The following is a 26,553-nucleotide window of genomic DNA, read 5'->3' on the forward strand; positions in this document are numbered from 1 at the left end:
GTAGGTCTATGTGTCTATAAATATCTTGATACGAGTGTTCGACCATCTTATGAGAACACAATTGCTTTCACATAGTCATTCAACTTTGCTTTCAGCATATTATTGAGAAAATGTCTGGATGTGGCATAGGCAGGAGCATAGGATCTTGGTAACGTCTTCGAATGAGTTGAGAACTAGTAGTTGCTTTGAATCCAGTAAGGATGTTTTTCCCCCAAGTGTCCGGATAGCCATCTAGTCTCTGTATAAAAACGGGATCCGCAGAGTGACGTCTATTGTCCTAATCATGCCATCACTAAAGTCCAAGAACTGTTGTCAGCAGATAACGATACTAATTTAGGATAGTCATAGCGACCGAATGCTTCTACTGTCTACATTCTGCTGTCCATATTGGTTCCACCTTTAAACTCACATGAATCCTTCGGGTAAAATGGTCTATGAATGCTTTCTTCAATAGGCTTTTCTCAGTAGCAAAAATTAAAGCCGGGGAATAAAGCTGCGCAGGTGGACCAGCAACAATCGCTCTCTTTCCCATCAAAAATCGTTTGCATCTTGAAGGAAGAAAGATAGCTCAGTTGTATCTGTATTTCCATTCTATTACCATCAACAACATTAGCTCAAGCCGGGCACTTAACATGAAGAGTCAAGACTCAATCACTCAGAACTTCAGCATAATCAATATAGATTGAAAGACAATACCTTTTAACCTTCACAAAATCTAGATCCCGAATAAAATAATCATATGGGACTTAGGCACCGTAATGCTATGCTATAGCCACCGGAACAAAAAAAATAAACAGGACAATGCGGCGAACACAATTGAATTAAACAAACAAAACTGCCTGGACAAAATGAAGTCACGAAGCTAACTTACCGCAAGTGATTGTAATATGCTTATGAACCCAAAAACTTTTGATGACTCGCTCAAATGGCATAAAGCCTCTAACCATGTGTGTAGTGTTTCCAGAGAAACACATCAACATCACCTTCGCCCGAAATACAAAGTCCCCTGCGTTGTAAAGGATTGACCCAATAACGGCAGGCATACTGAGGATGCCCATACTCGATCAGTAGGTGCTTAGGAATACTAGCTTCTAGTTCCTCAAAGCCACAATTATGCACATCTAAAGTCTTATTTTGTAGGATGTTAAGGCATTGATGGGAAAGTTTTCCCTGAGAGTACTTTTCGGAAATCCGAAATGGATATGGAGATATCAGCGTCGATCAAGAATAAAAGTCTCGAACGATTGGCGAGTCAATTGTGTGGTGGTGTTATCTTCGCCTCTGTGTCTTTTCGTGATATCAAAAACAGAATATAGAAGCTTTACTGCACCGTTATTATTGTCGAGTCTTTTGTAAAGCAGGCGAGCCAAATCAATCTCTGAAAGATGATCGATGACTGTCAGAACGCGCACACAACTGGCTTAAACAGATCGATAGACTCTTGGTATTCAGCGCTGATCTTACAGAATTGTGACATAATTTCCTGGTATAAATGGTCGAGCGCCTGTGATGGGAATGAAGACCTGTACCTCTTTCGAGTATAGCCTGCAAGAGCTGTTTGGCATTCTTTCCTTCATCTATATACCGACATACGATCGCTACATAGATAAACAACCAGATCGTCGACAGAGTTCATAGATGCTCTCTTCTCCCTGCCAATGCTGGCTGTTGCTTCCTTCTTGGCCAGATAATTCATCATGCTCTTCAAATACCTCTTTTGTACGAGCATGTATATAGATAGGAACATCATCACCCTATAAAAATCGCCGCCCTTCAATAAGCAAACTAAAGTAAACACAGTATATTGCACATCTCATAAATACACAAAAAATACATACACCGAGTATCTGCACGAAAGCTACCTCGCCATAGTTCTCTATTAGTAAATGTAGCATGTATGTATGCCTGTATGTCTTCATGTACAGTAGACTCTGAATCCTAAGTTTCGAGAACGGAAAAAGCTGAAACACTTAAGCAACGAGATTGAATATTACGCTCTTGCGTATATTCATTCCAAGCTTGGCAACATTGAAGAATCGAATCTTCACCTGGATCTAGAATTAAATCTTCTCACTTGGCTCACAGTACTTAACATCTCAATCGAAAAAAACAAATTCACATTTCCATATCAAAGCCATCTCCATGTCCTGACCATTCAACAAAATATCATATCATTGCTCAGCTTTCATTACAGAAAGGGGTATGTCCTTTAAACAAACACCAAAAGATCCAGACGCCGGACACTAAATGCTTTCTATGCCTTTTCGGCAGAGAACAGACTTGCGATACAATATGTGGCAGGTAAATACCTCACCCCTGATTATATTAACATACAATTACTTTATTTATCCTTTGAAAACCACGGGAATTTCTTCTTCACGGGCTCTGCAGCTCCAGATGCACTTTCTACTTGGAGACTTCGTTGGTATATATCCTAGTGAAAATGATTAGCATGTGCATTAAGGATCATTCAAAATGGGAGAGGGAAAGACGAATGAAGGAAAGATATAGTACGAACCTCATCATCTGTAGGGATAAGACAATCCAGAATGAGGAGTCGTACCTGCCCATTCTTGGTGAGATTTGGATATGGCGTAGTTTGACTCTTCATAATGGGTAGAATAACCTCGGACAGAACTTCGAATTTCTTCCAGTTGATTCTCTCTCCGTTTGCCCCAATGAAAGTGCGACTTCCCTCCTCGGCTGAGACAAGGTCACGCCGAGTTAATGGAATGAAGGGAATACGAGGTAATGGAGAATTTTCCCATGCCAAACGGTATGCGAAATGACTCTTTTGAGTACCCATCAACAAGACTAAGCGGGCAAAGCGCTTTTGGACATCCGGAGGAACCAGATTTCGAGTTTGTGTGAGGCGATGTATTGCAGTTCCATTGATCCCTGCAAGAACAGCCGCCAGACCATTGTAATTGTTCAATTGCCGCAGCTTCAGTGCTATATTCATGAACTTCTCCAGTATGTGTGCTCTGTGCTTGGCTTTGTCTCGCATCAGAATCATATTAGCAACCCATTTCGCAATATGGTTGAAATGATTTATCATGCGATTTACGTTGGCAAGACTTTTGCATTTCTCCTTCTGGTTGAGTGAAAGGCTAACATGTCGAACCAAATCTCGAAGACGTATAGAAGAAAACATAACCCAGTCTATCCTGGTCATCTCATCAGCGAGGTCGTCATCGGGTATCTCCATAAACATGTGATATCTGTGTTTAGATAATGGTAGAATTCCCTTAGGTGTCATCTTGGCAGCCTCTCTCTCGTAATCCTCGACTGTAAGGAATGCAGGCGTATTAAGGTCCGGTTGAGATGACACTCGACCGGAGAAAAAAGAATCCCCCCTCGATCCTTTCAGCTCTATTTCACTGACGTCATCTTCTTGTACTAATGTGGACATATCAGTTTCGTATCCTCCTTTGGAATTGGTTCTTGTAGTCGTAGGAGAAACGGGCGCTGATTCAAGTTCCTTAGCATGTTCGTTGTCAACATCAGCATCCGTCCTGGCCCAGCCTGTGTCATCATCCTTTACTACACGAGATTCTAATTGAGTCCTCATTTCCTGCGCAGCAGCAGCAAAAACGGGATCCGAAGCTAATTGATTGATAAACGCGTCTAACTTGCGACTTGTTGAAGGACTTGCAAAATCCCCTGGATAACTCGAAACCCATTTAGCAACCACGGTAATTATCCGAAGTTGAGTTGTTGTTCGTGTTAGATAATGGATATTTTTATCCTCTGCTAAGCGTCCCAGTCGGTCCAATACTGCATCGAATAGCTCACCAGGAGCGGCAAATTTCCGATACAGACATAGAAATATCTCGGAAAAGTTGACGTCGGCTCTTGACATGTGTTGTCCAAGGAGTCGGTCAACAAGCTCTTCGAAAGTTACACCAGCCACCTTAGCAGGTTTATCGAAGAAAGTATCGTCACTACGCTGGAGAAGTGGTATATCGTCGGAATATCGGTATGAGGGATCTGCATCCAATTCCTCAACGTAGGGTGAAGTGTTAGTGCTAATGCTTCCAATACCAGGGATGATGGGGCTGAACGTACCTTTGGGCCTAAGGGTAGCCTGGGGCTAGGCCTAGAATGGTCCAATAGATTTTCACCTCGCAAAGCCGGATGAGCAGAAAGCGGTGGGGCATCATATGGGTCTGGAATCATGATTTGGTGTGATAAATTTGTTCGGCCGGTAGGTCGACCAGCCACTGGCGGAGGGGGAAGAGCCCGACCTATAGAGAACTCCGAGCTAGCCCGGCTATGCTTAGATTGCTGACTTAAAGGCCGAGGGATGGTTGGCTCAGATAACTTCTCGATATTCGCAGAGGAAGTTGCTCGACGGCGAGTACCTTGAGGTTGTATCGAAGGTGTATCTTCTGAATGTTTGATGAGTATGAGTTTTCAAAGCCATTTCAAAGTAAGTAAAGGAGAAGAGGTGAACATCAACGTTTTTAACCAGTCTACTCAGACCCTATAGCAAAGGACATGATGTAAACAATTTAAGTAGGTTTGCGCAACAATACGAAATGGATCAAACGGCAAAGTATAATTAATGGTGTCACACCACATATAAAATTGCCACCAAAAAAATATCAACTTACTATTACTATTATTATTATTATTGCTTCGACTTGCCATAACGGCTCGAAGCATAGAAGAAAGACAAAGTCTTGCACTTTCAGGGACATTTGCTGCCGTTTTGACAGTTTCTACACATGACATACATGCAGTTTCGACACTATCAACACTTAGTTGACGAGTGTGTTCAGGATTGTCGCATTTACATGAGACGAGGATAGTAGGCAGGCCCGAATTCACCAATGCGTCTTAAAATAATCCAATCAGTATTTGTCCAAAGCAGCTTTACCGCGGGAACTTCTTGACTCACTTAAGGTCTGGGGCAATTCCACAATACTCTCCCGATTCATGACATCGTATAGTAATAGAGCACCGTCCACGCGTGGGAGGATGTGCCCGTTGATTTGTTTGGGCCATTGTATTAGACGATCAGGTATTATATCAAATGACTCGAGATCCAGCTCAATAAGACTGACTGTGTACCCAACCTCATCGACTGACATACGAAGGCTCGATGCGACAGAGTTAGGTAGTGATCGTAGACCCAATGCTCGCTGTATCAAAGTGCTCTTTCCCACTCCATTACTCCCAATCACTGCAATATTTATGTCTGACATCCCGCTTCGCGATTGAGGCTGCATGGAAACAGTGGTTAGTCAATTGGGTCAAACGTTTCTGCAGAAGGCAGCTGTTGTTGATGGAAGTGACATACTAGTAAACCAGGATTTCCTAGAGAAGGCCTTTTGTTGGATCGCGGTGTTGAATTTTTGAAAACGTCGTCATCATGCGATCGCTCCGAGAAGTGCGTTGCAGACCACAATTCCCGTGCTAAAGAGACAGAACTTGGCGATTGATAATTTCTGAAAAAAGGATCGTCTTTTATAGACGCAACAGAATCCCGATAACTTCGCGCGTGAAGGTCCAATCCTTCTTCCGAGTCGTCCTCTATCGTAGTCGAAAATCTCGTATCTAAACTACCGCTGCCACTACCCCTACTGAGAGGGACAAATGGTGCCGAGGCCGTTCGTGAACCAAGTCCAGGACGTGAGCGCAAACCGAAAGTTGTTGGAGCGCCGGCAGATGGAGGGGAAACCGATAAAGCTCGAGAACAACGTTGAATTCGTTGTGAATCCGTCCGTAAGGGATTTGAGGATTTGGATCGTTTTGAAGTTGTGCGCGCCAGAAAACCACTGGCACCAACTTCATCCATGTTGGGTACTGAAGGGTATCTATCTATCTTAGTGTCCTCGGCGTGGTGCTGTAAATACCCGCGTATCAACTCGTGTCTTTCCGCTCCCAGGAACTGTACAGTAATCAAAAATCCCTTAATCCCTTTCCTTGGTAAGTCCGCAACACAAAATTGAGGGTTTGAGACCTGTTCCCTGTCAAGGTTTGGTCGGCAAGTCGCAGCAATAGTGATTGCGGATTGTAAGACTTAACATGCTGTGGGGATCAGGGGAGGATCTGGGATTCTTTCTGGAATTTATGTATTCAAATCCCAGGGCATGATAGATTGGAGGTTCGGCGGATTGATGACGGATTGACGGATTGACGAAGTGACGGATTGACGATGGGGTATCCAAAGGGTAATGAATGTGTAGTGTAGACTTGGCGGGTAGTAAAGAGCTTGTTTGCTCGCTGGGCAGTCAAAGTCCTGAAATAGTCTCTCTCGTATTGTGGTTAGTCGTTAGTTATTAGTAGTTAGCAGCTAGTCGTGTTTCTAAGAAGTAACTAGGAAGCCTTTGGCACGCCAGAGCTTCGATAATCGGGGTAAATTGAGAATGAGGTAGGTGTATGGTTGGTTATATGGGACAAACTATATTAAGGAAAAATACTTTGTGTCTCTGGATATTGACAATTCCATTGCTTGATTAAATTTAATCAATTGAATAAAGTTGAATCCTTTCCGAAAGGAATGCGACACCGAATAAACCCGCACGCGTGGCGGCGTTATTTGTTATTCGTTATTTGTTCATTATTATTTTTTTGTTCGTTATATCAATAATCGTTCTTGTCTTTTCGCTTCAGTGAATACGGGATACCTGCCTAGGTAGATCGGTAGGTAGTGTCGTCTTTGACGTGCACTCAGCAATGGTCTGTATATTATTAGTAGGTAGATTGTTGTTTGTTCATGTTGTTTATGTTTATGTTGTCTGACTGTTCAGCTGTTATTAATCTTTTTATTCACTCCATCCCTTTCTTCTCCTCTCCTCTTCTCTTCTCCTCTCTCCTCTTCCGATATTCATCCAGCAGCTGGGGTTTCCTTCAATCATAACTCTACTTGTCAGATTGGCCATGGATAGAATAGATACACGTGAGATTGCAATTGGTTATGCATGATCTGATCTTCACCATTCTTACAGAGAAAGTATGTGAGATATCAACAACTCGATGAAGAAGCTTACCTGGGATTTCAATGCTGGATGATCTTCTTCTAATATTGACTAGAAACAACATTCTCGCAAACACAGAAAAGACACACCAAGAATCTTTGCTCACACTTCCACCGCAAGCTCTCCTCCCACAGCTACATATTCAGAGACGTCTTTTTACTTAGTTCTACCATACATCTTCCACGCATATATACATACACAAACCAACCCTCTGCCAAAGATAAGCGATGATAAGTTTCTCCTTCCGCTTCTTCATCACATCTCACAAGGCTGGATCATGAACTCGAATGGTAACTTCATGTACTCCGTACAATACTAATGCACACCACAAATCCATGTTACATTGTCACGACGACATGCTGCATGCAGTACCTGGTAGTTTGGGGGAAAAAGGACTTGGGCTCGAACACGGGCTGAGGTTACATTTCCATTGATGTGCAGGTTCATCGTTCCAGCCAGGTACAGACAGTATCATATGATCAAGATCAAATGTAAGTAAGATTTTCATCATCACATCTCAGCTACTCCCATAAAGTCGAAACAATTAATCTCCAAGACTTCCAAGAATCTTAACCTCACTTGCAATGCAATTGATACGAAGGCCAGAGCAAAACTCGTCGATCGCGGTTATATATGTCGTGTACCTTGTCAATAACTCGTCCATCTCCGCCACAACAACTAGCCACCGAACCGTATGAGACCTATAAAGCGCGGTATAACCCCATGGCACGGATACAAGTCCCTCTCGATTCAGAATGGCTTGTATGTATACATCCAAAAAGGGACGAATCTCACGTCTCAAAGGTGGATGCAAGTTAACTGTGCTTACGCAGGAAAACGGAGCAAAAGTTTACAAAATTTGCCAAATTCCTTGTAACATCTTACCATCAAGTGACTTCCACTCCAGCATAATACAAGAGGGAATTCGACGTGTGACCGAGATCCGCAGATCTCAAAACAAGGTTTCCCCGGATGAAAACTGTATTTCTACCACAGCAATCTCACACTAGTCAAATCCATTCGATATGGATTTATTTCATTTCTCTCATCGATGTCGAGTTGGTGAGGACAACAAGTATACGTACTCGGAATGAATGTTATGTGGTAATCCTACGATTTTACACATGCCAGAAGAGAACAAAACGAAACTATTGTAGTACAAACACCAAAGGTTATTCATTCCTTTGGAAGTTCTGTTCCTCTTGACCTCAAGTGGGTTCGGGCTACGGTTAGACACTATCACGCTCCGGGAACATAGTGCATTAAGCATTTAACTGTACCTAAGTGTGCCCGTTAGACAAAAGCCTCGTCCAATACTAAAGTTGTCTTGAGTGCCATCACAACCTTTTGTTACTCTGCCTACGTGAAAATCAATTAATCTTCGTTTCTGGCCTGTTTTGGGGGGAAACTAGTACGTGGATAATTTACAGGAACGTAAACCGTCCCTCCCTTATTTCAATAGACCCATCATAAAACAGGCATCAATATTTTGCATGATTCTAAGAAATGAATTGAAATGCTTAGTGACTACTGTCAGCTTCGTCATGTACGAATAAGTGGGTATTGCTATCTATGTATAGAAAGATATATAGATCTCTTCATTCCCACCCATTCTCATCCTCCTGTTGTGCTTTATTTTCCTACTTTTTCATCGTTCTCCAATCCATTTCTGTTGCGTTACATTGTGTCAGACTCATCGTTTAGAAATACCCTGCAAGGCAAAATCCCCTCGCATGATTTCGACGCCTTAGATTCCACAACCTTGAGTCAACAGGATTCAAGCTCAAAGTCTCGAGCCTCCACTTCCTCATTTCCTTCCACAAGCCCTCATTCCCCGTGCACAAACCCATCTAATTTACCCCATCTTCGCAAAACCATTCACCCCACACTTCTCATCCTCAATCTGGACTCGCGCCATTCCACTCACGCCATTTGAAGGGTCTCACCACTCGACATCACACGTTAGAGGGTTGACGCTACTCAGGTACCTGACTCTCTGCGCGACAGTTTTCGTACACCGCATTTTCGAGCTTTTATACTTCTTCCGGCTACGCGCTGTGTTCCATCTGCTCGAAGCCTTCGGTTGTAGTCTCGTGCGAGGGTACACTGACACAGGAAACTTGCGACCGTTCGAATCGAGGAGTGTCTCAGTTTCAGAGGTACAGAGGTTATATTATTTATATAGGAGACAGCGCCGGGGATTTTCAAAATGGATACATCAGTCTTTAAAGCACCTATTCCTACCTACGAAGAATTGTGCTGTGTAAGTCGTCTCTCTGTGTACAACCACAAATTGTATATTACACAATTCTAACACCATACCCAGAAATCCGAACTCTACAGAACCATGAGTTATCCACCTAGCAACCAACACCACCACATCAATATCCATGTTCCCCGCGCCCACTCAAAAAGAGGTGCTCCCCTCGATCCAGACGATCTCTCCCGCCGTCTCAGAGCCCATATTTCCCAGCAAAAAGCATTTGCTGAACAGCGCCGCGCAGTTAGAGTCTCAATGGCAACAGGCGTCTACCACCATGTCCCGCAAGTCGCCGCCCAGTCCTTCGAGCACACGGCTACACAGGAAAAGCTCCATCAGGTGCACAAATTATCCGAGCCGGCGCTGAAGAATCTAGGATATTTGACTGCTGATGAAGGAGCGACGGAAATCGGATCTGGCTATGTATACCAGAAACCCACGACGGCCTTACAAAAAGCGCAAGTGATGGACCATGCGACGGCGGAAAAGACCAAGACGAGGAATAGAAATCAATATCAATGGACGACGGCACTTGAACGCGCTGCGGAATTGGATGCCGAGAGAGATATGTATAGATGTCCTCGACGGACGTTTAATTCAGATGTACCACTTTTGCATAAGAGTAGAGCTGTGATGAGACCAATGAGTATGGGGGATTTCTTACCGTGGGAAGAAAAGGAGGAGCCAAAGGAGGCGAAGAGGGAGAGGAATGATCGCCATGATTGGACGCAGCGGGATGAGAGCGAGGAGACGAGGCGATCGATGAAGGATATGGTGGGTCCGCTATTGTCATTGAAACTTAGGAGAGGAAAAGTACTTGACGGGTCGGGGGAAGTGATAAAGTTCAAGTCACCTGTGAGGTCACCAATAAGGGTGAGCTTCTTTGGTATGTTCAAACGTAATCCTAGTAATGGTAGTTGACGAAATTATTTTATTTTTATTCAAGGGTATCTACTTCCTTTCCAGAGTGTGCAACTTTTAACTTTTAACTTCATCGCATATTCCTGAGCTTGGTGTGTAATGCGCTGAAACCCTATATGGAGAAATTGATAACTTCTTCCCACATTCCTAGCTGCGCAAAATGGATCCAGGAAGTTCTAAATTATGATAGTTGTTATGACCTATTCCGAAGGTTAGTCTCATGCAATAAATGGTCATAAATAGAGCGCTCACCGAGTTCGCCCAGGCACATAGATTTGCCATATTCGTCGTACTATTGCCTTGTAAATGTGATTGTTCTGCAGGCATGGACCTTTCTAGTATTCGCGCCTCCCAATCTCTTCACCTTCTCTTCTCGGATTCCAATAATGCTCGAATAACCCGGGTGCTCTCAGCCAACGCCTCCTTTCGCAAAACCTCAGCTGCGGCCTCCTCGCTCTCTTCATCTTCATCTCCAAGAAGCCGTAGAACAAGTTCACAATACTCCCGCACGCCTTCGCCATCTTTTCCATAATACCCTCTTGCGCTCTTTAGAGCATTCCTCCCCTTCTCCCACCCTTGATCTTGATTCCATTTATGTGAGCTGGAACCTGTCGGACGAAGAGTTGCGGTATCGACTGCATCTAGGTGTGCGCGCAAATTTGGGTATCTTATAAAAAGTTCTTTGAGTTCCTTCGAATCATTCAGACTTTCGAATGGACCTTTGGCGTTGGCTGCAGCTAGTGTTCCGGGCCGAGCTGTCGATTTCTCTTTGAGTATGGGCGAGGAAATTTCAGTAGGAGGAGAGGCAGAAGCAAGTTTCTCCTTCTCCTCCTCATGATCGTTAGTGTCAGCTTTATGTGCATTTGAACATTTCACTGAACAACTTTTCGAATATCAGCACAGGCTTCTTTTCCTGGTCGCGCAGGAATATACTCACTACCGCACGTCACAATATTTACATTTGTACTTGTGATTGTTCTCCTTACAGAGGACGCATAGTTTTGGATCGGCGGGTGTCTCGTTCATACTGACACGATTTGTGGGATCGACGATTTCAACTGGTGCGTCGGCAACACTGACACAGAGATAGGTTTTGGTATCAATCGAACTGATTGCGTTACCACCTTCGGAAAAAGTTTCTATGGTATCCATTCCTTGGAAGCCAAACGATTGGCCGGTCAATATGTATACTTGGGGTTCTCCGAACAAACTAAAGGACCTAAAGAACGGACGAGAGAGGGATGTTGACTAGGAGCTGGTATCGTTAATTCATCGGAATTGTGTTAACACGCACATGCATTCTGAGATTGCGCTTATCCGCATCAAAAGCGAGAACAGTGAATAGAGGTTTAATGGCAGGTAAAAACTGAAGAGACAAGTTCGCGTGATGATAATTTGAGAAATGCATGGTTGTTGCAAATTCCGTAGCCTTGTGGACGATGGCCTTTGGAAAAAAAAAAAAGTTTTGAACCTTATCGGAGGTAGGGATCATTGATACCGATAAGGATGACCAATTAGAAGTGAGGTAATACCACCACTTGGTGCGTCATATAAATGCTTACAAAGAACGATAGAATCGTAGCTAAGAAATACCATTTCAATCTTCACTTTATATTGTCATCATACTTAATTGATATCATTCTATCACGTCTTAAATTATCCCAAAATTCTCTTGAATAATCAATTTCGATAGCCCAATTCAATAACTACTAGATTCCATCTGATTATTATCCAGCTGAAGCCTTCAAGTTAGCCGCACGATGGCATCAAAAAGAATCGTTCAGGAAGCAAAGTCATTGCTATCCAAATCTCGACCAGGAAAATCATCATTCGCCATCTGTCCTAGAAGCTCACAGCGATATGTACACCAAAGTACAAGATTACCAGCTATGACAGCTTCGAGCTCGAGAATAAGACCAACTCTACAACCTCTTCATCAACCATCTACCATGTTAAAACCTGCAGCCATTGGTGGCAGTCGCAGTATCTTCATCCAAACAGAAGACACCCCAAACCCAGATGCATTGAAGTTCCTTCCCAATCATCCAATTTTACCACCCTCCCTCAATGCACCCTTCATCGAATACCTCAATCCAAGATCCACGCTTGCGCCACCACACCCATCCCCGCTCGCCGCATCGCTAATGAATATTGATGGAGTTAAGTCTGTCTTTTATGGTGTAGATTTCATTACGGTCACCAAAGCAGACGATGCGAACTGGGCGCACATTAAACCAGAGATTTTCAGTCTCATAACGGAGGCAGTGACTTCCGGTGCACAGATTGTCAATATCACGGAGAAAACGGGGGCAAGTGGCGAAGCGCCGGAAGAAGAAGATAGCTTAGCATACAACGAGGATGACCCCGAGGTTGTTGGAATGATCAAGGAATTACTTGAAACCCGCATTCGACCGGCAATTCAGGAAGATGGTGGAGACATTGATTATCGCGGGTTCGAGGACGGCATGGTCAAGTTGAAGCTCCGAGGCGCATGCCGAACTTGCGACTCAAGTACAGTCACGTTGAAGAATGGAATCGAGGGAATGCTTATGCATTATGTAAGTATTTAGCTCAGATGACCATTTATGCGACAATGAGCTAACAATGAGTGCAGATTGAAGAAGTCAAGGGAGTTGTACAAGTAATGGACGAGGAAGAGGAGATCGCGATCCAAGAATTTGCAAAGTTTGAGGAGAAGTTGAGGCAACAAAAGGGTCCTGATGCAGTTGCATCAAGTAGCTTAGATTCTGTTCCAAGTTGAGCTCGGTACTTAGTTGAAGATGTATGACTTTGGGATCTTCTCGCATTGCACCGCGGATGTACAAAACATGTACAAAGAATGAGTTCTGGATTTCAACTGGGGAGGATTTTGTTTCACAGCATCGGCAATACCCATCAAGTTTCGTACATTTCTTTACCTTCTTTTCATTGAGCAGAAATTTGAGTGTCCCGTCGCCCTGCTACTACTTCATGCAAATTCAATTACGAAGTACATATGCACCTCACTATATATCACTGTGATGATTTAACTGGACTAAACACCGGGTCTCTCTCACCTATCAAACAGGTGTGGTAGAATTTTCCGTGGCGAATCAAGTACGCATTGATGGAGCGGGCGTGGCTTTTGCAGTGTTACCATTCAGAGCTGCAAGACTCCTTGGCTGTCATAGAAACTTGATGGACAGTCGTATGGTTTTCTACTCGGATAATGAGGAAGGTGTATGCGCGGATGGCAGATTTGATGATATCGATGGAATGGATGATTAAGGGTTGCCCTCTTTTTTTTTCATTCTGCAAAATGTGATTGGAATAGGGAATAGTATGGAGTTTTTGCTTCCGGCTCGGCAGTGTTGCACAAACATGGAACGGTAAGTTCCCAATTCCTCCCGCGAGGGTAAGGGTCAGATATTGTATGGAATACCGAGGGAGGGGAAGTTTTGCCGATTTGAATTGTCAGGGAAATGGGAATTATTTTTGATGCCGCTTTTGGAAGATGATGGGGTGTGAGGGGAAAGAAATGTAGAATAAATGAAGACGCAATTGGTATTATCTGTACGGAGTATCTAGGTACCTATCTATATGTAGGTACCTACCAGGTATGTATGGTACCAATTATGAAATAAGGTAGCTTCTTATTATACCCAGTACTGCATGCAAAAATAACGACTAGCCTCTGATACGAGTAAAAGCAATTCTATTTTCTTTGTTCTCTAGTCATATTCTGCTCCGTACGCTTCCTTCTTTTTCCCGGTTTTTTCTTGAAACTTCCCTTGTGATGCTTTTCCTTTTTCTGCCCTACAGAAGGAACACTTTGGTGGAACCAATTCAAGGTTCGAGGATTACCATGGATCAGCAGAGGGCGGGAAAAGGGCAATCCGGGAGAGAAAGAATCTGGGGTAGCTTAAGAGCCTGAAAATCCATCAGAATTTCGGAATCTTGTAAAACATGCCGCCATCGAGATCTCAAAATGAAAGAACTAATACATAAAACAGCCTACGCCATCAAGATCTTTGTAACAATGCAAAACATCATTTTTCGAAACAAAAAGACCATGATGGAATAATTTATCGAATGAGATGATAGTGGCGTCGTCGTGGCAAAGGTTTGGAATATTTCATTTTTTGGGTGAGGGAGATGCAAAGGCAAATTAGGGGAGCAGCTAAGGCAATAGAACGAAAGAGGGTAACAGTTATTGCGCTGCAAGTGATTTTGGTTTTTGGTTTTGATGTTGGTTGGTTGGTGTTGAGGTATGCGCTGCAACTTCAGGATGGACTCACAACATAAACGTTAATTGCTCGTACTTTCAATCTACTTCCTTTTCATTGATCATATGAATGTTGAGATGTGAATGTAGTAACGTCGTCTTCTATACCTGCAATGCCGGTACTTAAGATTCGCTTTCCAATGGGGTGAAGTGTAATGTAATAATTAGTATTCAAATCAATTAATTCGTCAAAAACGCTCTTTTATGATACGGCAAGCATTGATTTAGCAAATGAAGCGGCATTAGATGTTTTCTGTTTCGATTAGTTGTCATACTCAACCAATTGTTAAACTCGTAAAGCCGCAACCTGAAGCTCACTCGCGGGGTATTTGGAGAAAAGATCCGTCGATTAATTAATTCATTCATGGATATCTAGGTAATAGAAGGGATTCGAGGCCTCATTCCCCCAATTTCGGTCGGTCTGGATTCGTCACGTCAAGACAATAGTAGGAGGAGAAAGAAAAGGTACCTGAGAGTACGGAGTAGGTATTTCTTGCATCTGATCTTGTCTATCACTTTCTTTGCCTTCGTATCTGAGATACGAAGGAGTTCTTTGCATACATGCCTACATACTTACACACATACACACCATACCGGACACATATTTACCAAGGCACTTGATATCAACATTACAGCATTGTACATGCAAACTTGTCGATCATCAACCTCACAAGACGTCCTGGTCTAGGTAGGTGAAATAATGTAGTTAGTTATATAAGGTGCTGGGTATGCTTAACCTTCTGCATGGGATATTACGTTTGCATGGCCTGATGAATTTCAAGAAGAACTACTCGCTACTCCTCTATCCATCTCCACTCATAATTTGGACATCCAATGAGAGACCTTCTTCAATGGATGCTCTTTTCGCACTCAGGTCTCTTTACTCTCTGCTCTCTACCTATACCTAAGTGGTTCCCATTTGAAAAAATGCTCCATTTGTTCTGACTTGCATATTCAAGAGAAAATCCAATGCTGCCTTGTGATTTAATACGTTAAGCCCAAGTGTTTCCCCTCTTTTTAACATTTTCCTCTCGGTGCCGGACGGAGTACTCTCTCTTTTCCTCTTCCTGTCCGGTTTCCATTGACAAGAACAGCTGCTTGCCTTTACCTCGTTCTCTATACCGTATCCTGATCCTTCTCATTGCCACTTTATCTCGACACTGCTACTCTTGTCCACATACTCCCCTACCTTAGCCATACTTGTAGCCATACTTGGTTCATATCATCTATCAGTGCGTCTCTCTCTCTTTACCACTACCGTTTTACCTCGCATCATTTACCAGTCCAGTCAGTCTCTCTCTTGATCACCATCTCAATTCGCATCTCCACATCCACATTCAAAACTTGACCCCATAATTCATATGCCTTATTCATCCGTCCGAGTATCCATCGACGCATGCCCTTGAATTTCTTGTGGTGGCCCTCCACTTTAACGCAGAACTAATCGTTGCTCCCCCCTGGTCTACATATGTGGCTCTTGTACCAATCAGATCTCTCCATACATGGAAATTAGAAAGTTTAGTAGTCAGAACGCTCCCACTTCCCTTGCTCTCCACGCCCCCTCGAACATCGGACCCTTGTGCCAATTGTAGCGCTAAGGCCACCCTCAGTTCTTGTCTTGTCCTCATCTGGATCCATCCGTCGGTCATCCATCTTTCCTTGAGAGATCCTTACTACGCTATTATATTACATTTACAAATACCCCTTCTTTAAGCTCCATCTTTCGTTCAGTCAATAGTAATAAATACATCAATCCCATATACATATACACACATACACATATACATACATACTTTATTTCCCCCCTCCCAAACCCATCCCCATCCCAATAATCAAAACTAAAATTATTCTTCAACGGAAAAGACATTGGAAATTATCTTCAACGGAGATTTCCATTCTCTTCCTGGTGGAGTTTCGTCATCGTACCAAAAAAAGAAAAGAGAAAGACCAATCATTTAGTTCTCTATTGTCGCACATTTGAAAACGTACAAGCATAACCTTTTTTCCCTACCTTATTTTGCGCTGTTCTTGTTCTTTGAAGGTGTCTTATCGCGTGTTCACCATAGGCAGCTTTCCCCGCATCAAGGTTGCGCCTCAGCTCATCTTTCGATCCCTCGAAACTTATTTACAAGCTTGTTCACTTCGCCGCATAAGAACTTCAAAAACTTTCTTCCTTTTGCCAGAACTTTTCCTCAACCCTGTCTTTCAAAAAAAATAAAAAATAAAAACACATCCTCTTCGCCCTGAACGAAGAATCCCCCCACATATCATACATTGCTCATATCCTGACGAGAGAATACATACTACTTTCACCCGTCAAAGATATAAATAATACTCGTCTATTCTCCCCTCCGGAGATTCATCCTTCAACATTCTGGAAAAGAGAGCTTTGGCCTTTCGCGCCTTTATCCTTCCCACGACAATGGGCTACGCATAGTCCTGGCGACACAAAGCCTTCACGAATTTGAAATTCCGAACGCATGCGCAGAAGGTTTCGACTTTCGATCTGCTGTTTGTTTCAACAACGGCTAGTTCGAGCGATTATTGAGAAATAGACGGTATTTGGATTAGGTTTATAAATTTGAGAAAGAGAAAGCGGCATTAGAAGAGTTTCATCATTTTATGCGGAAACCGCGATTAAAGCAGGTAGGTGAGCTGCTTCTGTCAATCCTTCCATCTCAATCCCCTCAGCCTTGACGGGCGTTTGTGTGGGAGTTATTCCTGTCGCGACTCTAGGACTTTGAGGCTGACATGTCGATCTAATAGATAAAGAGATAATAATTGTAGCTTGCAACTTTGGTTTCCTTGGTCGAGTTCATCTCACATCCGGTGAGTTATACTTTTCCTACTGTCGAGTCAAGCAGAGAGGTATCCGATCGACCGGGTATTTCCTTCTTCCGAGTGGTTAGATTAAAGGGTGGATTCAACCACAACAATTGTTCAGGATTGGCGCACCAGCGCAATCGAATATACAACATCCAGAAAAACTGTTTCTTGGACTATTCAATGCTCTAAAGTCCAAGAATTACTTGCTCAAATATACCCAATTCCTATTGCGACTTCTGGAGAATTCTTTGAGAATCCACTGCAGAAGATATTCGGCACATACATCTCAGTCGGATGAGCTACCTACCTACCTAGGTAGCATCATCTAATTCACTTTACCGGCTATCGTCGCACCTGAACTCGGAAAGTCTATCTACGGCGCTGAACGATGAAATCCTGCTTCGTGTTTTTTGGATACTTCGTCCCAGTTCGCTGCCTAATCTAGATACATTTTCTGGTTTTGTTGAATGCGACGTACTCGAGACGATTCTTGACACTGTAGCCTTTCATCTTTTTTCAGTACAGCTCTTCTTAATTACTGACGAAGATTTGCGCAGTATTAGTTATTCGCTTCTTGTGCGCCAGTATCGAAGCTCCGTCGCTTCTCTCTCCTTGCGGGGCACACCAGAATCCACTCGCAATCACATCTAAACTTGGGCCTCTTTCAGCTCCTACACCTAGATACCTGTTCATACCCCTTTCTATCCAGTCGATTCCTATTCTTGGTCAATCTCACAGATTCGCTTACTGTCGACCAACCCCCCTTTGTAAAGCAAATTTCATTCAGAAGACCGGCCATTTATGAGAATTAGTTTGCTCAAATCACTAATTATCCAACCTCAGACAAGACTATTTGTTAATTTGGTAAGTTGTCACATTCTAGCTTGTTGTTATCCTTCGATCTACTTGGAATTTTTTTCCTTTGGCTACGGTCTACCGTCCCCTATCGCATATATTCAATTATTAGACCGCCTGCATAGAAGTTGCTGGATTCTCTCAAGTGGCTTTCTGTTGCGGCGACCCCTCTTATTTTCGCATGATTCACTTGCTCGCTGCGCTGCTTACATGAGCATATGGTATTCAACTTCGAAGTGATTGAGGACACTCTTCCAATTTGCCGTACCACGAGTCTTACATACGATTCTTCGCATTAGATTTAAATTTTAAGCAGCTTTTTCTCCTCTTTACAGAGAACTAATAGTTTTTACGCAGTCGCCATGAGTTCAAGCAATAATAAGATCGGAGCTGGTGGCAAGGCCAACCAATCTAATCCTTCGTCAATCACCTCAAGCAATCCTTCCCTTCTCCTTGGTAAATTCAATGAGCGACGCTCAACGCCAGATTCGGAGGCTTTGGCAAGCTCCGATGATGAACCCGACCGACAAGACACCCAACAGCCAGTTAACCCACCCCAAAAGCCTCCCACGCGCCGAGCCTCATGGTTGAACGACACCACTCAGTCTGGAACGCAGCCGAGAAAGGGCTCGTTCGCAAGCAGCAGTATGTCTCCAACAGCCTCACACCCCAGTACTCCCTCGGCCGACTCCAACGCTTGGGGTCCTCATGCCCAAGTAGCTGCAGGACGTGGACATACGAGCTCGAGCTCGTTCCCATGGGGTAGTGGCATTTGGAACAGCGAGTCACGTAAGGAGCCACCCTCGAGACTGACCGAAGTTCTACCATCGCCAACATCTTTGCACCCACCGGGTTCCGCTGGCAATGGATACTTTCCTACCGAAATGATGGGTCAACGAGATCCTTCTGTAAACCCCACCATTCCCTTTTCAATTCCTTTACATCCCACTCCAAAGACGTACCGATCTCAGTCATACTCAGTTGGTCAGCTCGATCCAGATACTAGTGCTGGCCCACCAGCCGCAGCTGTTCCAGCTGCATCAGGCCGTGGACGTGGCATAGGACATTCCGGATTGCAGCATCGACCATCGCGACCAAGTATGCTGAGCGAGATGACCGAGGGCGGTCTCGGAAAGGTCAAGGAAGTTGACGATGACGACGATGAGAGTACTAACAGTTCTTCTCATGGCACTCAAGTTCAATCCCAAGAATCCAAGACTATTGAATTGTTAGCTAGAGAGAATGCTATGTTACGCCAACAGCAAAATTATCAAAACTTACGCCTTCGACCTCGATCTTCAACGTCCAATGCTTTCAGTCTTGGTAATGGTTATGGCTTGCAAGAAGAGTCTTTGCCCGAAGAGTCTGATTATGCAATTGACGAACTTGATGAACTCAACGATTTACAAGATCCATCCAAAGCAATGTTAGGACGGAGAATGAGTGAGTATGGTATTGGTGGTGCACAGCGAGTCTCGCCCTACACTCTTGAGAACAGGAACCTGGAGAATGTTAAAAGGGCTTTTTGGCAAAGCTCTCTCGGATTCGGCGGGCTTTCCGATATCCCGCAGAGCAGGCGTCACTCTTTCGCTGATATACCTGCTCGACAAGGTTCTGTTAGCTCTATTGCTGGTGGCGAGCCATTGTCACAACTCGAAAGCAATATCCAAGAGAGTCTGTCACCAAATTCGGGTCGGTATAACGAAGGCAGTGGATATTCTACAAACGATCATGGTAAGCAATTCTCCTCTACTCCTTGCCTGCCTTCCAAATTTTGGAATTCAGTGCATACGTCCCATATACTCATGCTAATTGGATGTAGCATCTTCATACTTTGGAAATTATGCTCCTCAACCAGGTCGCAATGCCGATACTTTCACGCCTTCGGCCTTTAACCCTTCTCCATATCCTTATGGAAACGCCAATCAATACCCTGGTGGCCGCCCCTCTTCACCTCACCGGAGCATGTATGGCGTTCCACAACCTCGACATAACCAACTGCTCTACATTGTCTTGTTCAAATGTTCGCGAGCAGATGTCTTCTACGTTCAAGAAGGCACTGGTCTCTCTGTCAAACCTGGAGATCTCGTGATTGTCGAGGCTGATCGAGGAACAGATTTAGGCACCGTCGCCAAGGACAACGTGGACTGGGCTACTGCGAAAGAACTCAAAGAGCATTATGCCGAAGAACACTACAAATGGCTCATGATGTATTCTCAGGGTGCTGTAGGCAACACTGATGGAACAGGTGCCGGTTTAATGGCTACTACCAATGGTATGCAAGGAAGTGCCGTCGGCGGCATGGGTCCACCAAGCCAGCATGGCATGCAAGAACCTAATCCAGGAGAGATCAAGCCCAAGATCATCAAGCGGCTTGCTCAGAACCATGAAATACAGGCTTTGCGCGACAAGGAAGGAAACGAAGCAAAGGCAAAGCGTGTTTGTACGCAGAAAGTGAAGGAACACGGTCTACATATGGAGATATTGGATGCCGAATTCCAAATGTAAGTCAACTAATGACCTCACCGACTAATCTGATAACATAAGCTTACCACCTCGAATCTAGGGATTGGAAGAAGCTCACATTCTATTATTTTGCCGATGCCTATATCAACTTCAATTCTCTTGTCACCGATTTGTTTAAAGTATACAAGACAAGAATTTGGATGTCGGCGATCAATCCCGCTTCCTTCGCAAGTCCTTCTCTTGGCTTGCAAGCACCAAGCGGCATTGGACCTGGAGCTGTGGGTGTTAACAGAACCACCCAAAGTGAGCGTCGGCCACAACAGGCCGAACAGCCACAAACTTATAATACAACACAAACAGGAAGAGGCTATCAAGGCGTTTTCGCCCAGCCATTCCAGCCGACGTTGGACAGAAATTCAGCAGCTGCCCCTGGTTTCCAGCATCAAGGTTACACTTATGGATATTCTCCTTTTGGATCTACCAGGAATGTTGGTACTGCAAGCGCGTATGTTCCTTCGATGATGGACCCTTATACTGCCTTTCCAAACACGACCGACTACCAGGCGCCTGGTCGATTCCCTTCTCCTCATGGCACTACCCCTACTCATGATGGTAGCGAATACGGTCGACAAGGTGGCCTTGTCGGTCAATCTGATGGTTGGATTGGAGCTTTCCAAGGCTTGTCTATGGGAACTCGTTGAGTCTATCTTTCGCCAATACCACACGCATGATGTCGACTTCACAAGAATCACAAACTCTACCGCTGGTCTTGATATCCTTTTTCATTTCCAACTGATGAGTTTAGCCACGGGATACTCCTACAGAACTGGAGACTAAATACATTTTGCTTTTGTAATATATCACAGACGCCCTTCCCCACCGACCCTGTTAATTCCTTGCATGTTCTTGACAAGCATGTTCGTCTACACATTCTTTTAATTTATTTTCGTATTTCGTTTGCGCCGGGCGGCGCGCTGTTTATGGGTCAGGAGAATTTCAATGCCATGAAGACATATTGGAATGGACTTTTCGGAAACGCTACAATTTCTTTGCAATTTGATCATAGAGGATAATTGAGAAGGTTTCATTCAGAATAAGGATTCTTCTGGATTTACATAATCGGAGACGGGCACAGGATTCGTACACAGGACACTGGACATACTCTTCTTTTTTCTTCTTCGCTGATAGCTTTTTTTTTTGGTTTCTCGGTTAGTTAGGAAAGACTACACCTTTTTGCATCTTCTGATTGCAGCGGCCTGACGCGTTACCACGACTTCACGAAAAAAAATAAGTTTCCAAGAACTCCATTGATAGATAGATCTTTTCAAATCCGGCGGTGTCAAGTGGGGAAAAAAAGAAATTGGGTAAATTTGCAAAGGATAATGGATGGATGCATGCTTCATTACTTTTTTCTTTCTGAATTCTGATTCTTTTCTGATTTGTTACCTTTTTTGTGTCTTTCTCTTCTGCGATTGAAGGTCGTTGGGTATCAAATATGGTGGATGGAATTGAATGGAATGGAATCATATTTGATGCATGTTTATAGGTTTAGGGACATGGATATGGAATCGGTAGCAAGAATGAATTCATACACTGGTTACTTATTCTGATGCGTGGTGTTTGATGTGTGATGTGCGAGTGATGGTGAGTATATTTTTACGTGACATCAAATAATGTGGATGAAATCAAGATCCCGCTCGTACTCCCGAACCTTAAATATTGACTTTCATATATACATTCAAGTACGATATCATACCCCATCGACAAACACACTACACTCCAAAAGTAGAGCCCACCAACTCCTCGTGGTGTAGCAGTTTCCTGTCGCCCCACCAAGTGAGTAGCCAGGTTTTTGCTCGTCTCGTTAATCGATGTTTTGATTGTAGTGTGTGAGGAGAGGGTATGGTGGCCGGTAATTGTGGTAAGAGAGTGTGTTGGGAAGGAACGTTTGGAGGTCCGTCCTACTTTTCGCGATTTTCGTTACCTTTTACCTTGAGGGAGGATGGAGGAGGCAACTCCACTTTCGTTCACTTTCAACGTAAACTTCACACTGCCGTCTTTCTTCTTTCCTTTTGGGGGATTATTTTTCATATTCATACATTCGAATATCATCTCTTCTCGGATTGAATACTTGATTTCATCCCGTCTTTGAAATCACTCCCTCATTCACTCCAACCATCGCTGCCATGGTCAACAAATCCAAACGCAAGTCCGAAGGTGAGCCTTCAAGTCTCGGTGTCTTTTTCAGTTTCAATGCAATCATTACTTTGAGAGGGATTGGAACATTCTAACGTTTATTTTTATTGCATTGAAAAGGTGATTTGCCGAATTCTAAGTCTAGAACTCGTAATAATGATTCGTCCAAGTACTCAGTGGATAAGATGAAAGATTCGGATTATGAGGAGGATTCTACGTGTGGTACGGATCAGTCCTACAGGAAGAAGGTGAAGAAACTTGGTAAAGATAGGAATGGAGAGAAAGAGACGAATCATGATGAAGAGTCCAGTGATGTTACAGACCATTATGACACAAAGAGTCTGAGGAGGGATGGTAAAAAGAAGGGGGAGGAGAAGAAGAAAGGGAGAAGGTCGGAGCCTGTCCGCGTTAGGAACAGAGAATTAGGAGGTTTGGAAGAGGACGAAGTTGAGGATGAAAATTATGAGGATCCGGGACGGGAGGAGAGCAAGTATGTGATTTGATCGACTTCCTGTGCTTATGATTTTACTACGAGGTGTATTTCCATTGGGAAATGTGTACTAATCTATTGATTCAAAGTGAGTTTCTGGAGTTGGACAATCTTGAGAGGAAGAAAAAGAAGAGTGTCGAAAGAGCGAAAGCGCTGTTTATGGAGAAGTTTGTTGAGTCCGTGGAGAGAGATGCAGAAGGTTTCAAGAGATTGGCGGCAGAATTGGAAAAGGAATGGTAAGTATGCCTTTGTACTAGGAAATACTTGCTGCGTACTGACTGGAATAGGTTGACTGAACAGAAGAAGTTCATAACCAGCTTCCATGCTACTTACGCTTTGGCATCGCCATTTAGAATCGAAAAGAAAGGTGCGAAACAAGATAATGACATTCATGATTTCGCCTTGAATCATGGAAAGGGTAAAGATTTGATTGCACGGGCTTTGGAAGTAATTTCTCAATTCGACAAGCTGGCTAAGAAGAATGTTGCGAAGGAGTTTGACGGATTACTTGGTAATGAATGGGGTAAAGAGAATGAGCAGATTGTGAAGATGCTCGAACTGGGAAAGACTGTAGGGTTGGATAAGTTTGAGTGTATCATCAATGCTTCAAAGCCAAAAGAGACCTTAAAGACGGATGCGATTGAAGTCTCGAACAAAATCTTCCCAGTTGTTGAGGAGGGGGATTCTATTGGATGGGGAAAGGAGGCAAAGAAACATCAGAAGGCGAATAGGAAATTGCTCAAGGCTTTTGAGAGCAAGGTTTGACTGATGATGAGGGGAGTCAAAGAGAAGGGTCTGGTGGTCATAGAGGAGCAAAGGAAGAGTTACAGATTTTGCTTGTAGTTCTTTTAGACTTCGGTATGTTGGCTATCGGCACATACATCCTAGCTGTACTGTCTTTCATATTCTCCAAGATGCTACCACTAGCTATAAAATGAATACTATACACAAATAGCGAACTTGGCTGAATATTACATCGGCAGAGCTGCAAAGTCTCATGGGGAGACCAATTTCATTGTCACCCGAATTCATATCAAAATGACCATTGCCAATTCATCCATCCGGTTATATATTGCAAAGGGGTAATGGCTTCTCGTTAGGTGATAGATGTAGATATTAAATATATATTTGACATTTCAAAGGGAATGAAATAGAATACATGGAACTTATTTAATTTGGGAAATTTATAGTTGTAAACCTGCTGGAGCGTTTGGGTTTACCAATACATGTCTCTTTGGGGATACTATTGGAGTCCCTCGAATTGATACTAAAAATTACCTTATATATTTCACAAAGCTAAAATATGATGATCGATCAAACAATGAGGGGGAAAATGCAGGTGGAGAAAATTCTTGATGCATTTGATGCCTTAGGCTTAAACTTACCCGAGCGCACTAAAAAAGATTCCCACAGTTCTATTTGGAAAATCAAAAAAACTCTCGAACTTTTCTTTCACGACAACGCCAATCGACAACTTCCGAGCCACGACAACTCCCAAATTCATTCAAGGTTAGTAAATCGAGTTCGTTGGAAAGACACATGTTAGATTGAACATCTGCGGCAAGGAATGGATTTCTGGAATTGCAGATGTTGATCGGAATTGAGTGTCTTACGACTTCTCCTCATATCTTCATCGCAGCTTCAACTTGCGGGCTTCCAAAGAACCAATGCTAACGTGATCCGCTCTCCAAATAGATGGGTGCTCTTAAATATCTCGAGGAAATCCAGAAGAAGAAGCAATCTGATGTGCTTCGATTCCTTCTCCGTGTACGATGCTGGGAGGTAAGATAAAACTGCGACCCCAAGAGACGATCTCGATCGACTTCAATTATTCGAAAATTTGGTCGTTTCTGGACAAGCAAATTGGAATATTGTGGACATCTTTGATGTCTCTGCTATACACTCGTTGAACTTAGCTGAGAGTGCATAATATAGCTCCGACAATTGAACGTCGTCCACCGTGCTTCCCGCCCATCTCGCCCAGACAAGGCTCGCCGTCTCGGTTACAAGGCCAAGCAAGGATACGTTATCTACCGTGTCCGTGTTCGTCGTGGTGGTCGCAAGCGCCCAGTTCCAAAGGGTGCCACCTACGGTATGTTGAATCCCGTATTTGTTGGAGGGGAGACTTCAGGAGAATCGGGATTTACTGACACAATTTCGCGTTATAGGAAAGCCAACTAACCAGGGTGTTAACCAACTTAAGTACCAAAGATCCCTCAAGTCCACCGCTGAGGAGCGTGTCGGTCGTCGTTGTGCCAACTTGAGAGTTTTAAACTCCTACTGGATCAACCAAGACTCCACCTACAAGTACTTCGAGATCATCCTCGTTGACCCTCAACACAAGGCCATCCGCCGCGATCCCCGTATCAACTGGATCGTCAACCCAGTCCACAAGCACAGAGAATCTCGTGGATTGACCGCCACCGGAAAGAAGTCCCGTGGTCTCGGAAAGGGTCACGGATTCAACAAGACCACTGCTGGCCGCAGAAAGACCTGGAAGAAGCACAACACCCTCAAATTGCAAAGATACAGATAAATCTAATCAGGGGTTGGATGTGTGTTATTGCTTACTTCAGCAATGGGATGAATGGATTGTTTTATGGCCTCGTGGCGCACTGGTAGTTAATGCAAAAATGCATAGCTTTTCCATCATATCCAAAACTTTTATGAATTTACGACTCTTCCACAATGTGAAAGTATCATGGACCCCTGGATAGCTTTCGGTGATAAGTGAAAATGCGAATGCGTTTGATCAAGTTTCGGGCCAATTTTGTTCTGTCCAAAGCCAAGATGTGATTATTTTCCCCGAGCATCAATCCCCTCCACATATATATTTCATAACAAACCTAAGACCCCCACAAACATTTGTAACCAATTCCAAATTTCTAACTTTTCAAGCTCGTATCAACATATCTCGTATTCATTCTTTCTCTATTTCTTCTTCTACTAAACTAGAAAGATCTTCCGCATTCCTTGGCAAAGGGACGGCGCTTCCGCTTTCAAACCATTCCTGGGACGAATAATGAAGTTCATCGGTTTCATAAGACGAACAGAGACATTTAAACTGCCAATTATGCATAAATTAGTCCTCCCAACCCACGCATTTCTGTGGGGATAACTAGGTACACATCAATCTCAATATGGATTGAGATGAACCTGCAAAATTACATGGCCACTTTATAAGACAATGGTAAATAAACAAATCCATGTTCATTATGATCATGATAAAACCACCCCAACAACCCCCCCTTTGGAATTTTGAAGCAAAGGTCGAATTATACTTCAACAT

General features: G+C 43.6%; 11 protein-coding genes across 11 annotated transcripts; 6 read left to right on the forward strand and 5 right to left on the reverse strand.

The window, feature by feature from the left end:
• Nucleotides 1-568: 568 nt before the first annotated feature.
• On the reverse strand, nucleotides 569-5,803 carry SS1G_10502 (hypothetical protein; the record flags this gene model as incomplete). Its single annotated transcript, XM_001588904.1, has 9 exons — nucleotides 569-591; nucleotides 872-1,044; nucleotides 1,590-1,754; nucleotides 2,364-2,434; nucleotides 2,519-4,003; nucleotides 4,069-4,391; nucleotides 4,617-4,841; nucleotides 4,904-5,228; nucleotides 5,306-5,803. 9 exons carry the CDS (start codon nucleotides 5,801-5,803, stop codon nucleotides 569-571), a joined length of 3,288 nt encoding a protein of 1,095 aa, XP_001588954.1.
• An 814-nt stretch (nucleotides 5,804-6,617) lies between these two features.
• On the reverse strand, nucleotides 6,618-7,323 carry SS1G_10503 (predicted protein; the record flags this gene model as incomplete). Its single annotated transcript, XM_001588905.1, has 3 exons — nucleotides 6,618-6,689; nucleotides 6,955-7,120; nucleotides 7,253-7,323. The coding sequence occupies 3 exons, from the start codon at nucleotides 7,321-7,323 to the stop codon at nucleotides 6,618-6,620; spliced, it is 309 nt and encodes a 102-aa protein (XP_001588955.1).
• Nucleotides 7,324-7,741: 418 nt separating this feature from the next.
• SS1G_10504 (predicted protein) lies at nucleotides 7,742-8,244 on the forward strand (the record flags this gene model as incomplete). The annotated part of the gene is made up of 2 exons (XM_001588906.1): nucleotides 7,742-7,967; nucleotides 8,144-8,244. The coding sequence occupies 2 exons, from the start codon at nucleotides 7,742-7,744 to the stop codon at nucleotides 8,242-8,244; spliced, it is 327 nt and encodes a 108-aa protein (XP_001588956.1).
• A 951-nt stretch (nucleotides 8,245-9,195) lies between these two features.
• SS1G_10505 (predicted protein) lies at nucleotides 9,196-10,167 on the forward strand (the record flags this gene model as incomplete). The annotated part of the gene is made up of 2 exons (XM_001588907.1): nucleotides 9,196-9,249; nucleotides 9,313-10,167. The coding sequence occupies 2 exons, from the start codon at nucleotides 9,196-9,198 to the stop codon at nucleotides 10,165-10,167; spliced, it is 909 nt and encodes a 302-aa protein (XP_001588957.1).
• Nucleotides 10,168-10,527: 360 nt separating this feature from the next.
• On the reverse strand, nucleotides 10,528-11,319 carry SS1G_10506 (hypothetical protein; the record flags this gene model as incomplete). Its single annotated transcript, XM_001588908.1, has 2 exons — nucleotides 10,528-11,042; nucleotides 11,127-11,319. 2 exons carry the CDS (start codon nucleotides 11,317-11,319, stop codon nucleotides 10,528-10,530), a joined length of 708 nt encoding a protein of 235 aa, XP_001588958.1.
• A 608-nt stretch (nucleotides 11,320-11,927) lies between these two features.
• SS1G_10507 (hypothetical protein) lies at nucleotides 11,928-13,434 on the forward strand (the record flags this gene model as incomplete). Its single annotated transcript, XM_001588909.1, has 3 exons — nucleotides 11,928-12,725; nucleotides 12,782-12,902; nucleotides 13,235-13,434. The coding sequence occupies 3 exons, from the start codon at nucleotides 11,928-11,930 to the stop codon at nucleotides 13,432-13,434; spliced, it is 1,119 nt and encodes a 372-aa protein (XP_001588959.1).
• Nucleotides 13,435-15,423: 1,989 nt separating this feature from the next.
• On the reverse strand, nucleotides 15,424-15,641 carry SS1G_10508 (predicted protein; the record flags this gene model as incomplete). The annotated part of the gene is made up of 2 exons (XM_001588910.1): nucleotides 15,424-15,547; nucleotides 15,613-15,641. The coding sequence occupies 2 exons, from the start codon at nucleotides 15,639-15,641 to the stop codon at nucleotides 15,424-15,426; spliced, it is 153 nt and encodes a 50-aa protein (XP_001588960.1).
• A 2,057-nt stretch (nucleotides 15,642-17,698) lies between these two features.
• On the reverse strand, nucleotides 17,699-18,056 carry SS1G_10509 (predicted protein; the record flags this gene model as incomplete). Its single annotated transcript, XM_001588911.1, has 2 exons — nucleotides 17,699-17,753; nucleotides 17,953-18,056. The coding sequence occupies 2 exons, from the start codon at nucleotides 18,054-18,056 to the stop codon at nucleotides 17,699-17,701; spliced, it is 159 nt and encodes a 52-aa protein (XP_001588961.1).
• A 418-nt stretch (nucleotides 18,057-18,474) lies between these two features.
• On the forward strand, nucleotides 18,475-21,279 carry SS1G_10510 (hypothetical protein; the record flags this gene model as incomplete). Its single annotated transcript, XM_001588912.1, has 4 exons — nucleotides 18,475-19,846; nucleotides 19,935-20,616; nucleotides 20,679-20,881; nucleotides 20,939-21,279. 4 exons carry the CDS (start codon nucleotides 18,475-18,477, stop codon nucleotides 21,277-21,279), a joined length of 2,598 nt encoding a protein of 865 aa, XP_001588962.1.
• A 1,485-nt stretch (nucleotides 21,280-22,764) lies between these two features.
• SS1G_10511 (predicted protein) lies at nucleotides 22,765-24,029 on the forward strand (the record flags this gene model as incomplete). The annotated part of the gene is made up of 4 exons (XM_001588913.1): nucleotides 22,765-22,795; nucleotides 22,895-23,264; nucleotides 23,354-23,500; nucleotides 23,552-24,029. 4 exons carry the CDS (start codon nucleotides 22,765-22,767, stop codon nucleotides 24,027-24,029), a joined length of 1,026 nt encoding a protein of 341 aa, XP_001588963.1.
• A 930-nt stretch (nucleotides 24,030-24,959) lies between these two features.
• On the forward strand, nucleotides 24,960-25,800 carry SS1G_10512 (60S ribosomal protein L15; the record flags this gene model as incomplete). Its single annotated transcript, XM_001588914.1, has 3 exons — nucleotides 24,960-25,046; nucleotides 25,200-25,356; nucleotides 25,433-25,800. 3 exons carry the CDS (start codon nucleotides 24,960-24,962, stop codon nucleotides 25,798-25,800), a joined length of 612 nt encoding a protein of 203 aa, XP_001588964.1.
• Nucleotides 25,801-26,553: the final 753 nt, after the last annotated feature.

Source organism: Sclerotinia sclerotiorum, genomic scaffold, assembly GCF_000146945.2.
Source record: "Sclerotinia sclerotiorum 1980 UF-70 scaffold_15 genomic scaffold, whole genome shotgun sequence".
In the NCBI taxonomy this organism is placed as follows: domain Eukaryota; kingdom Fungi; phylum Ascomycota; class Leotiomycetes; order Helotiales; family Sclerotiniaceae; genus Sclerotinia; species Sclerotinia sclerotiorum.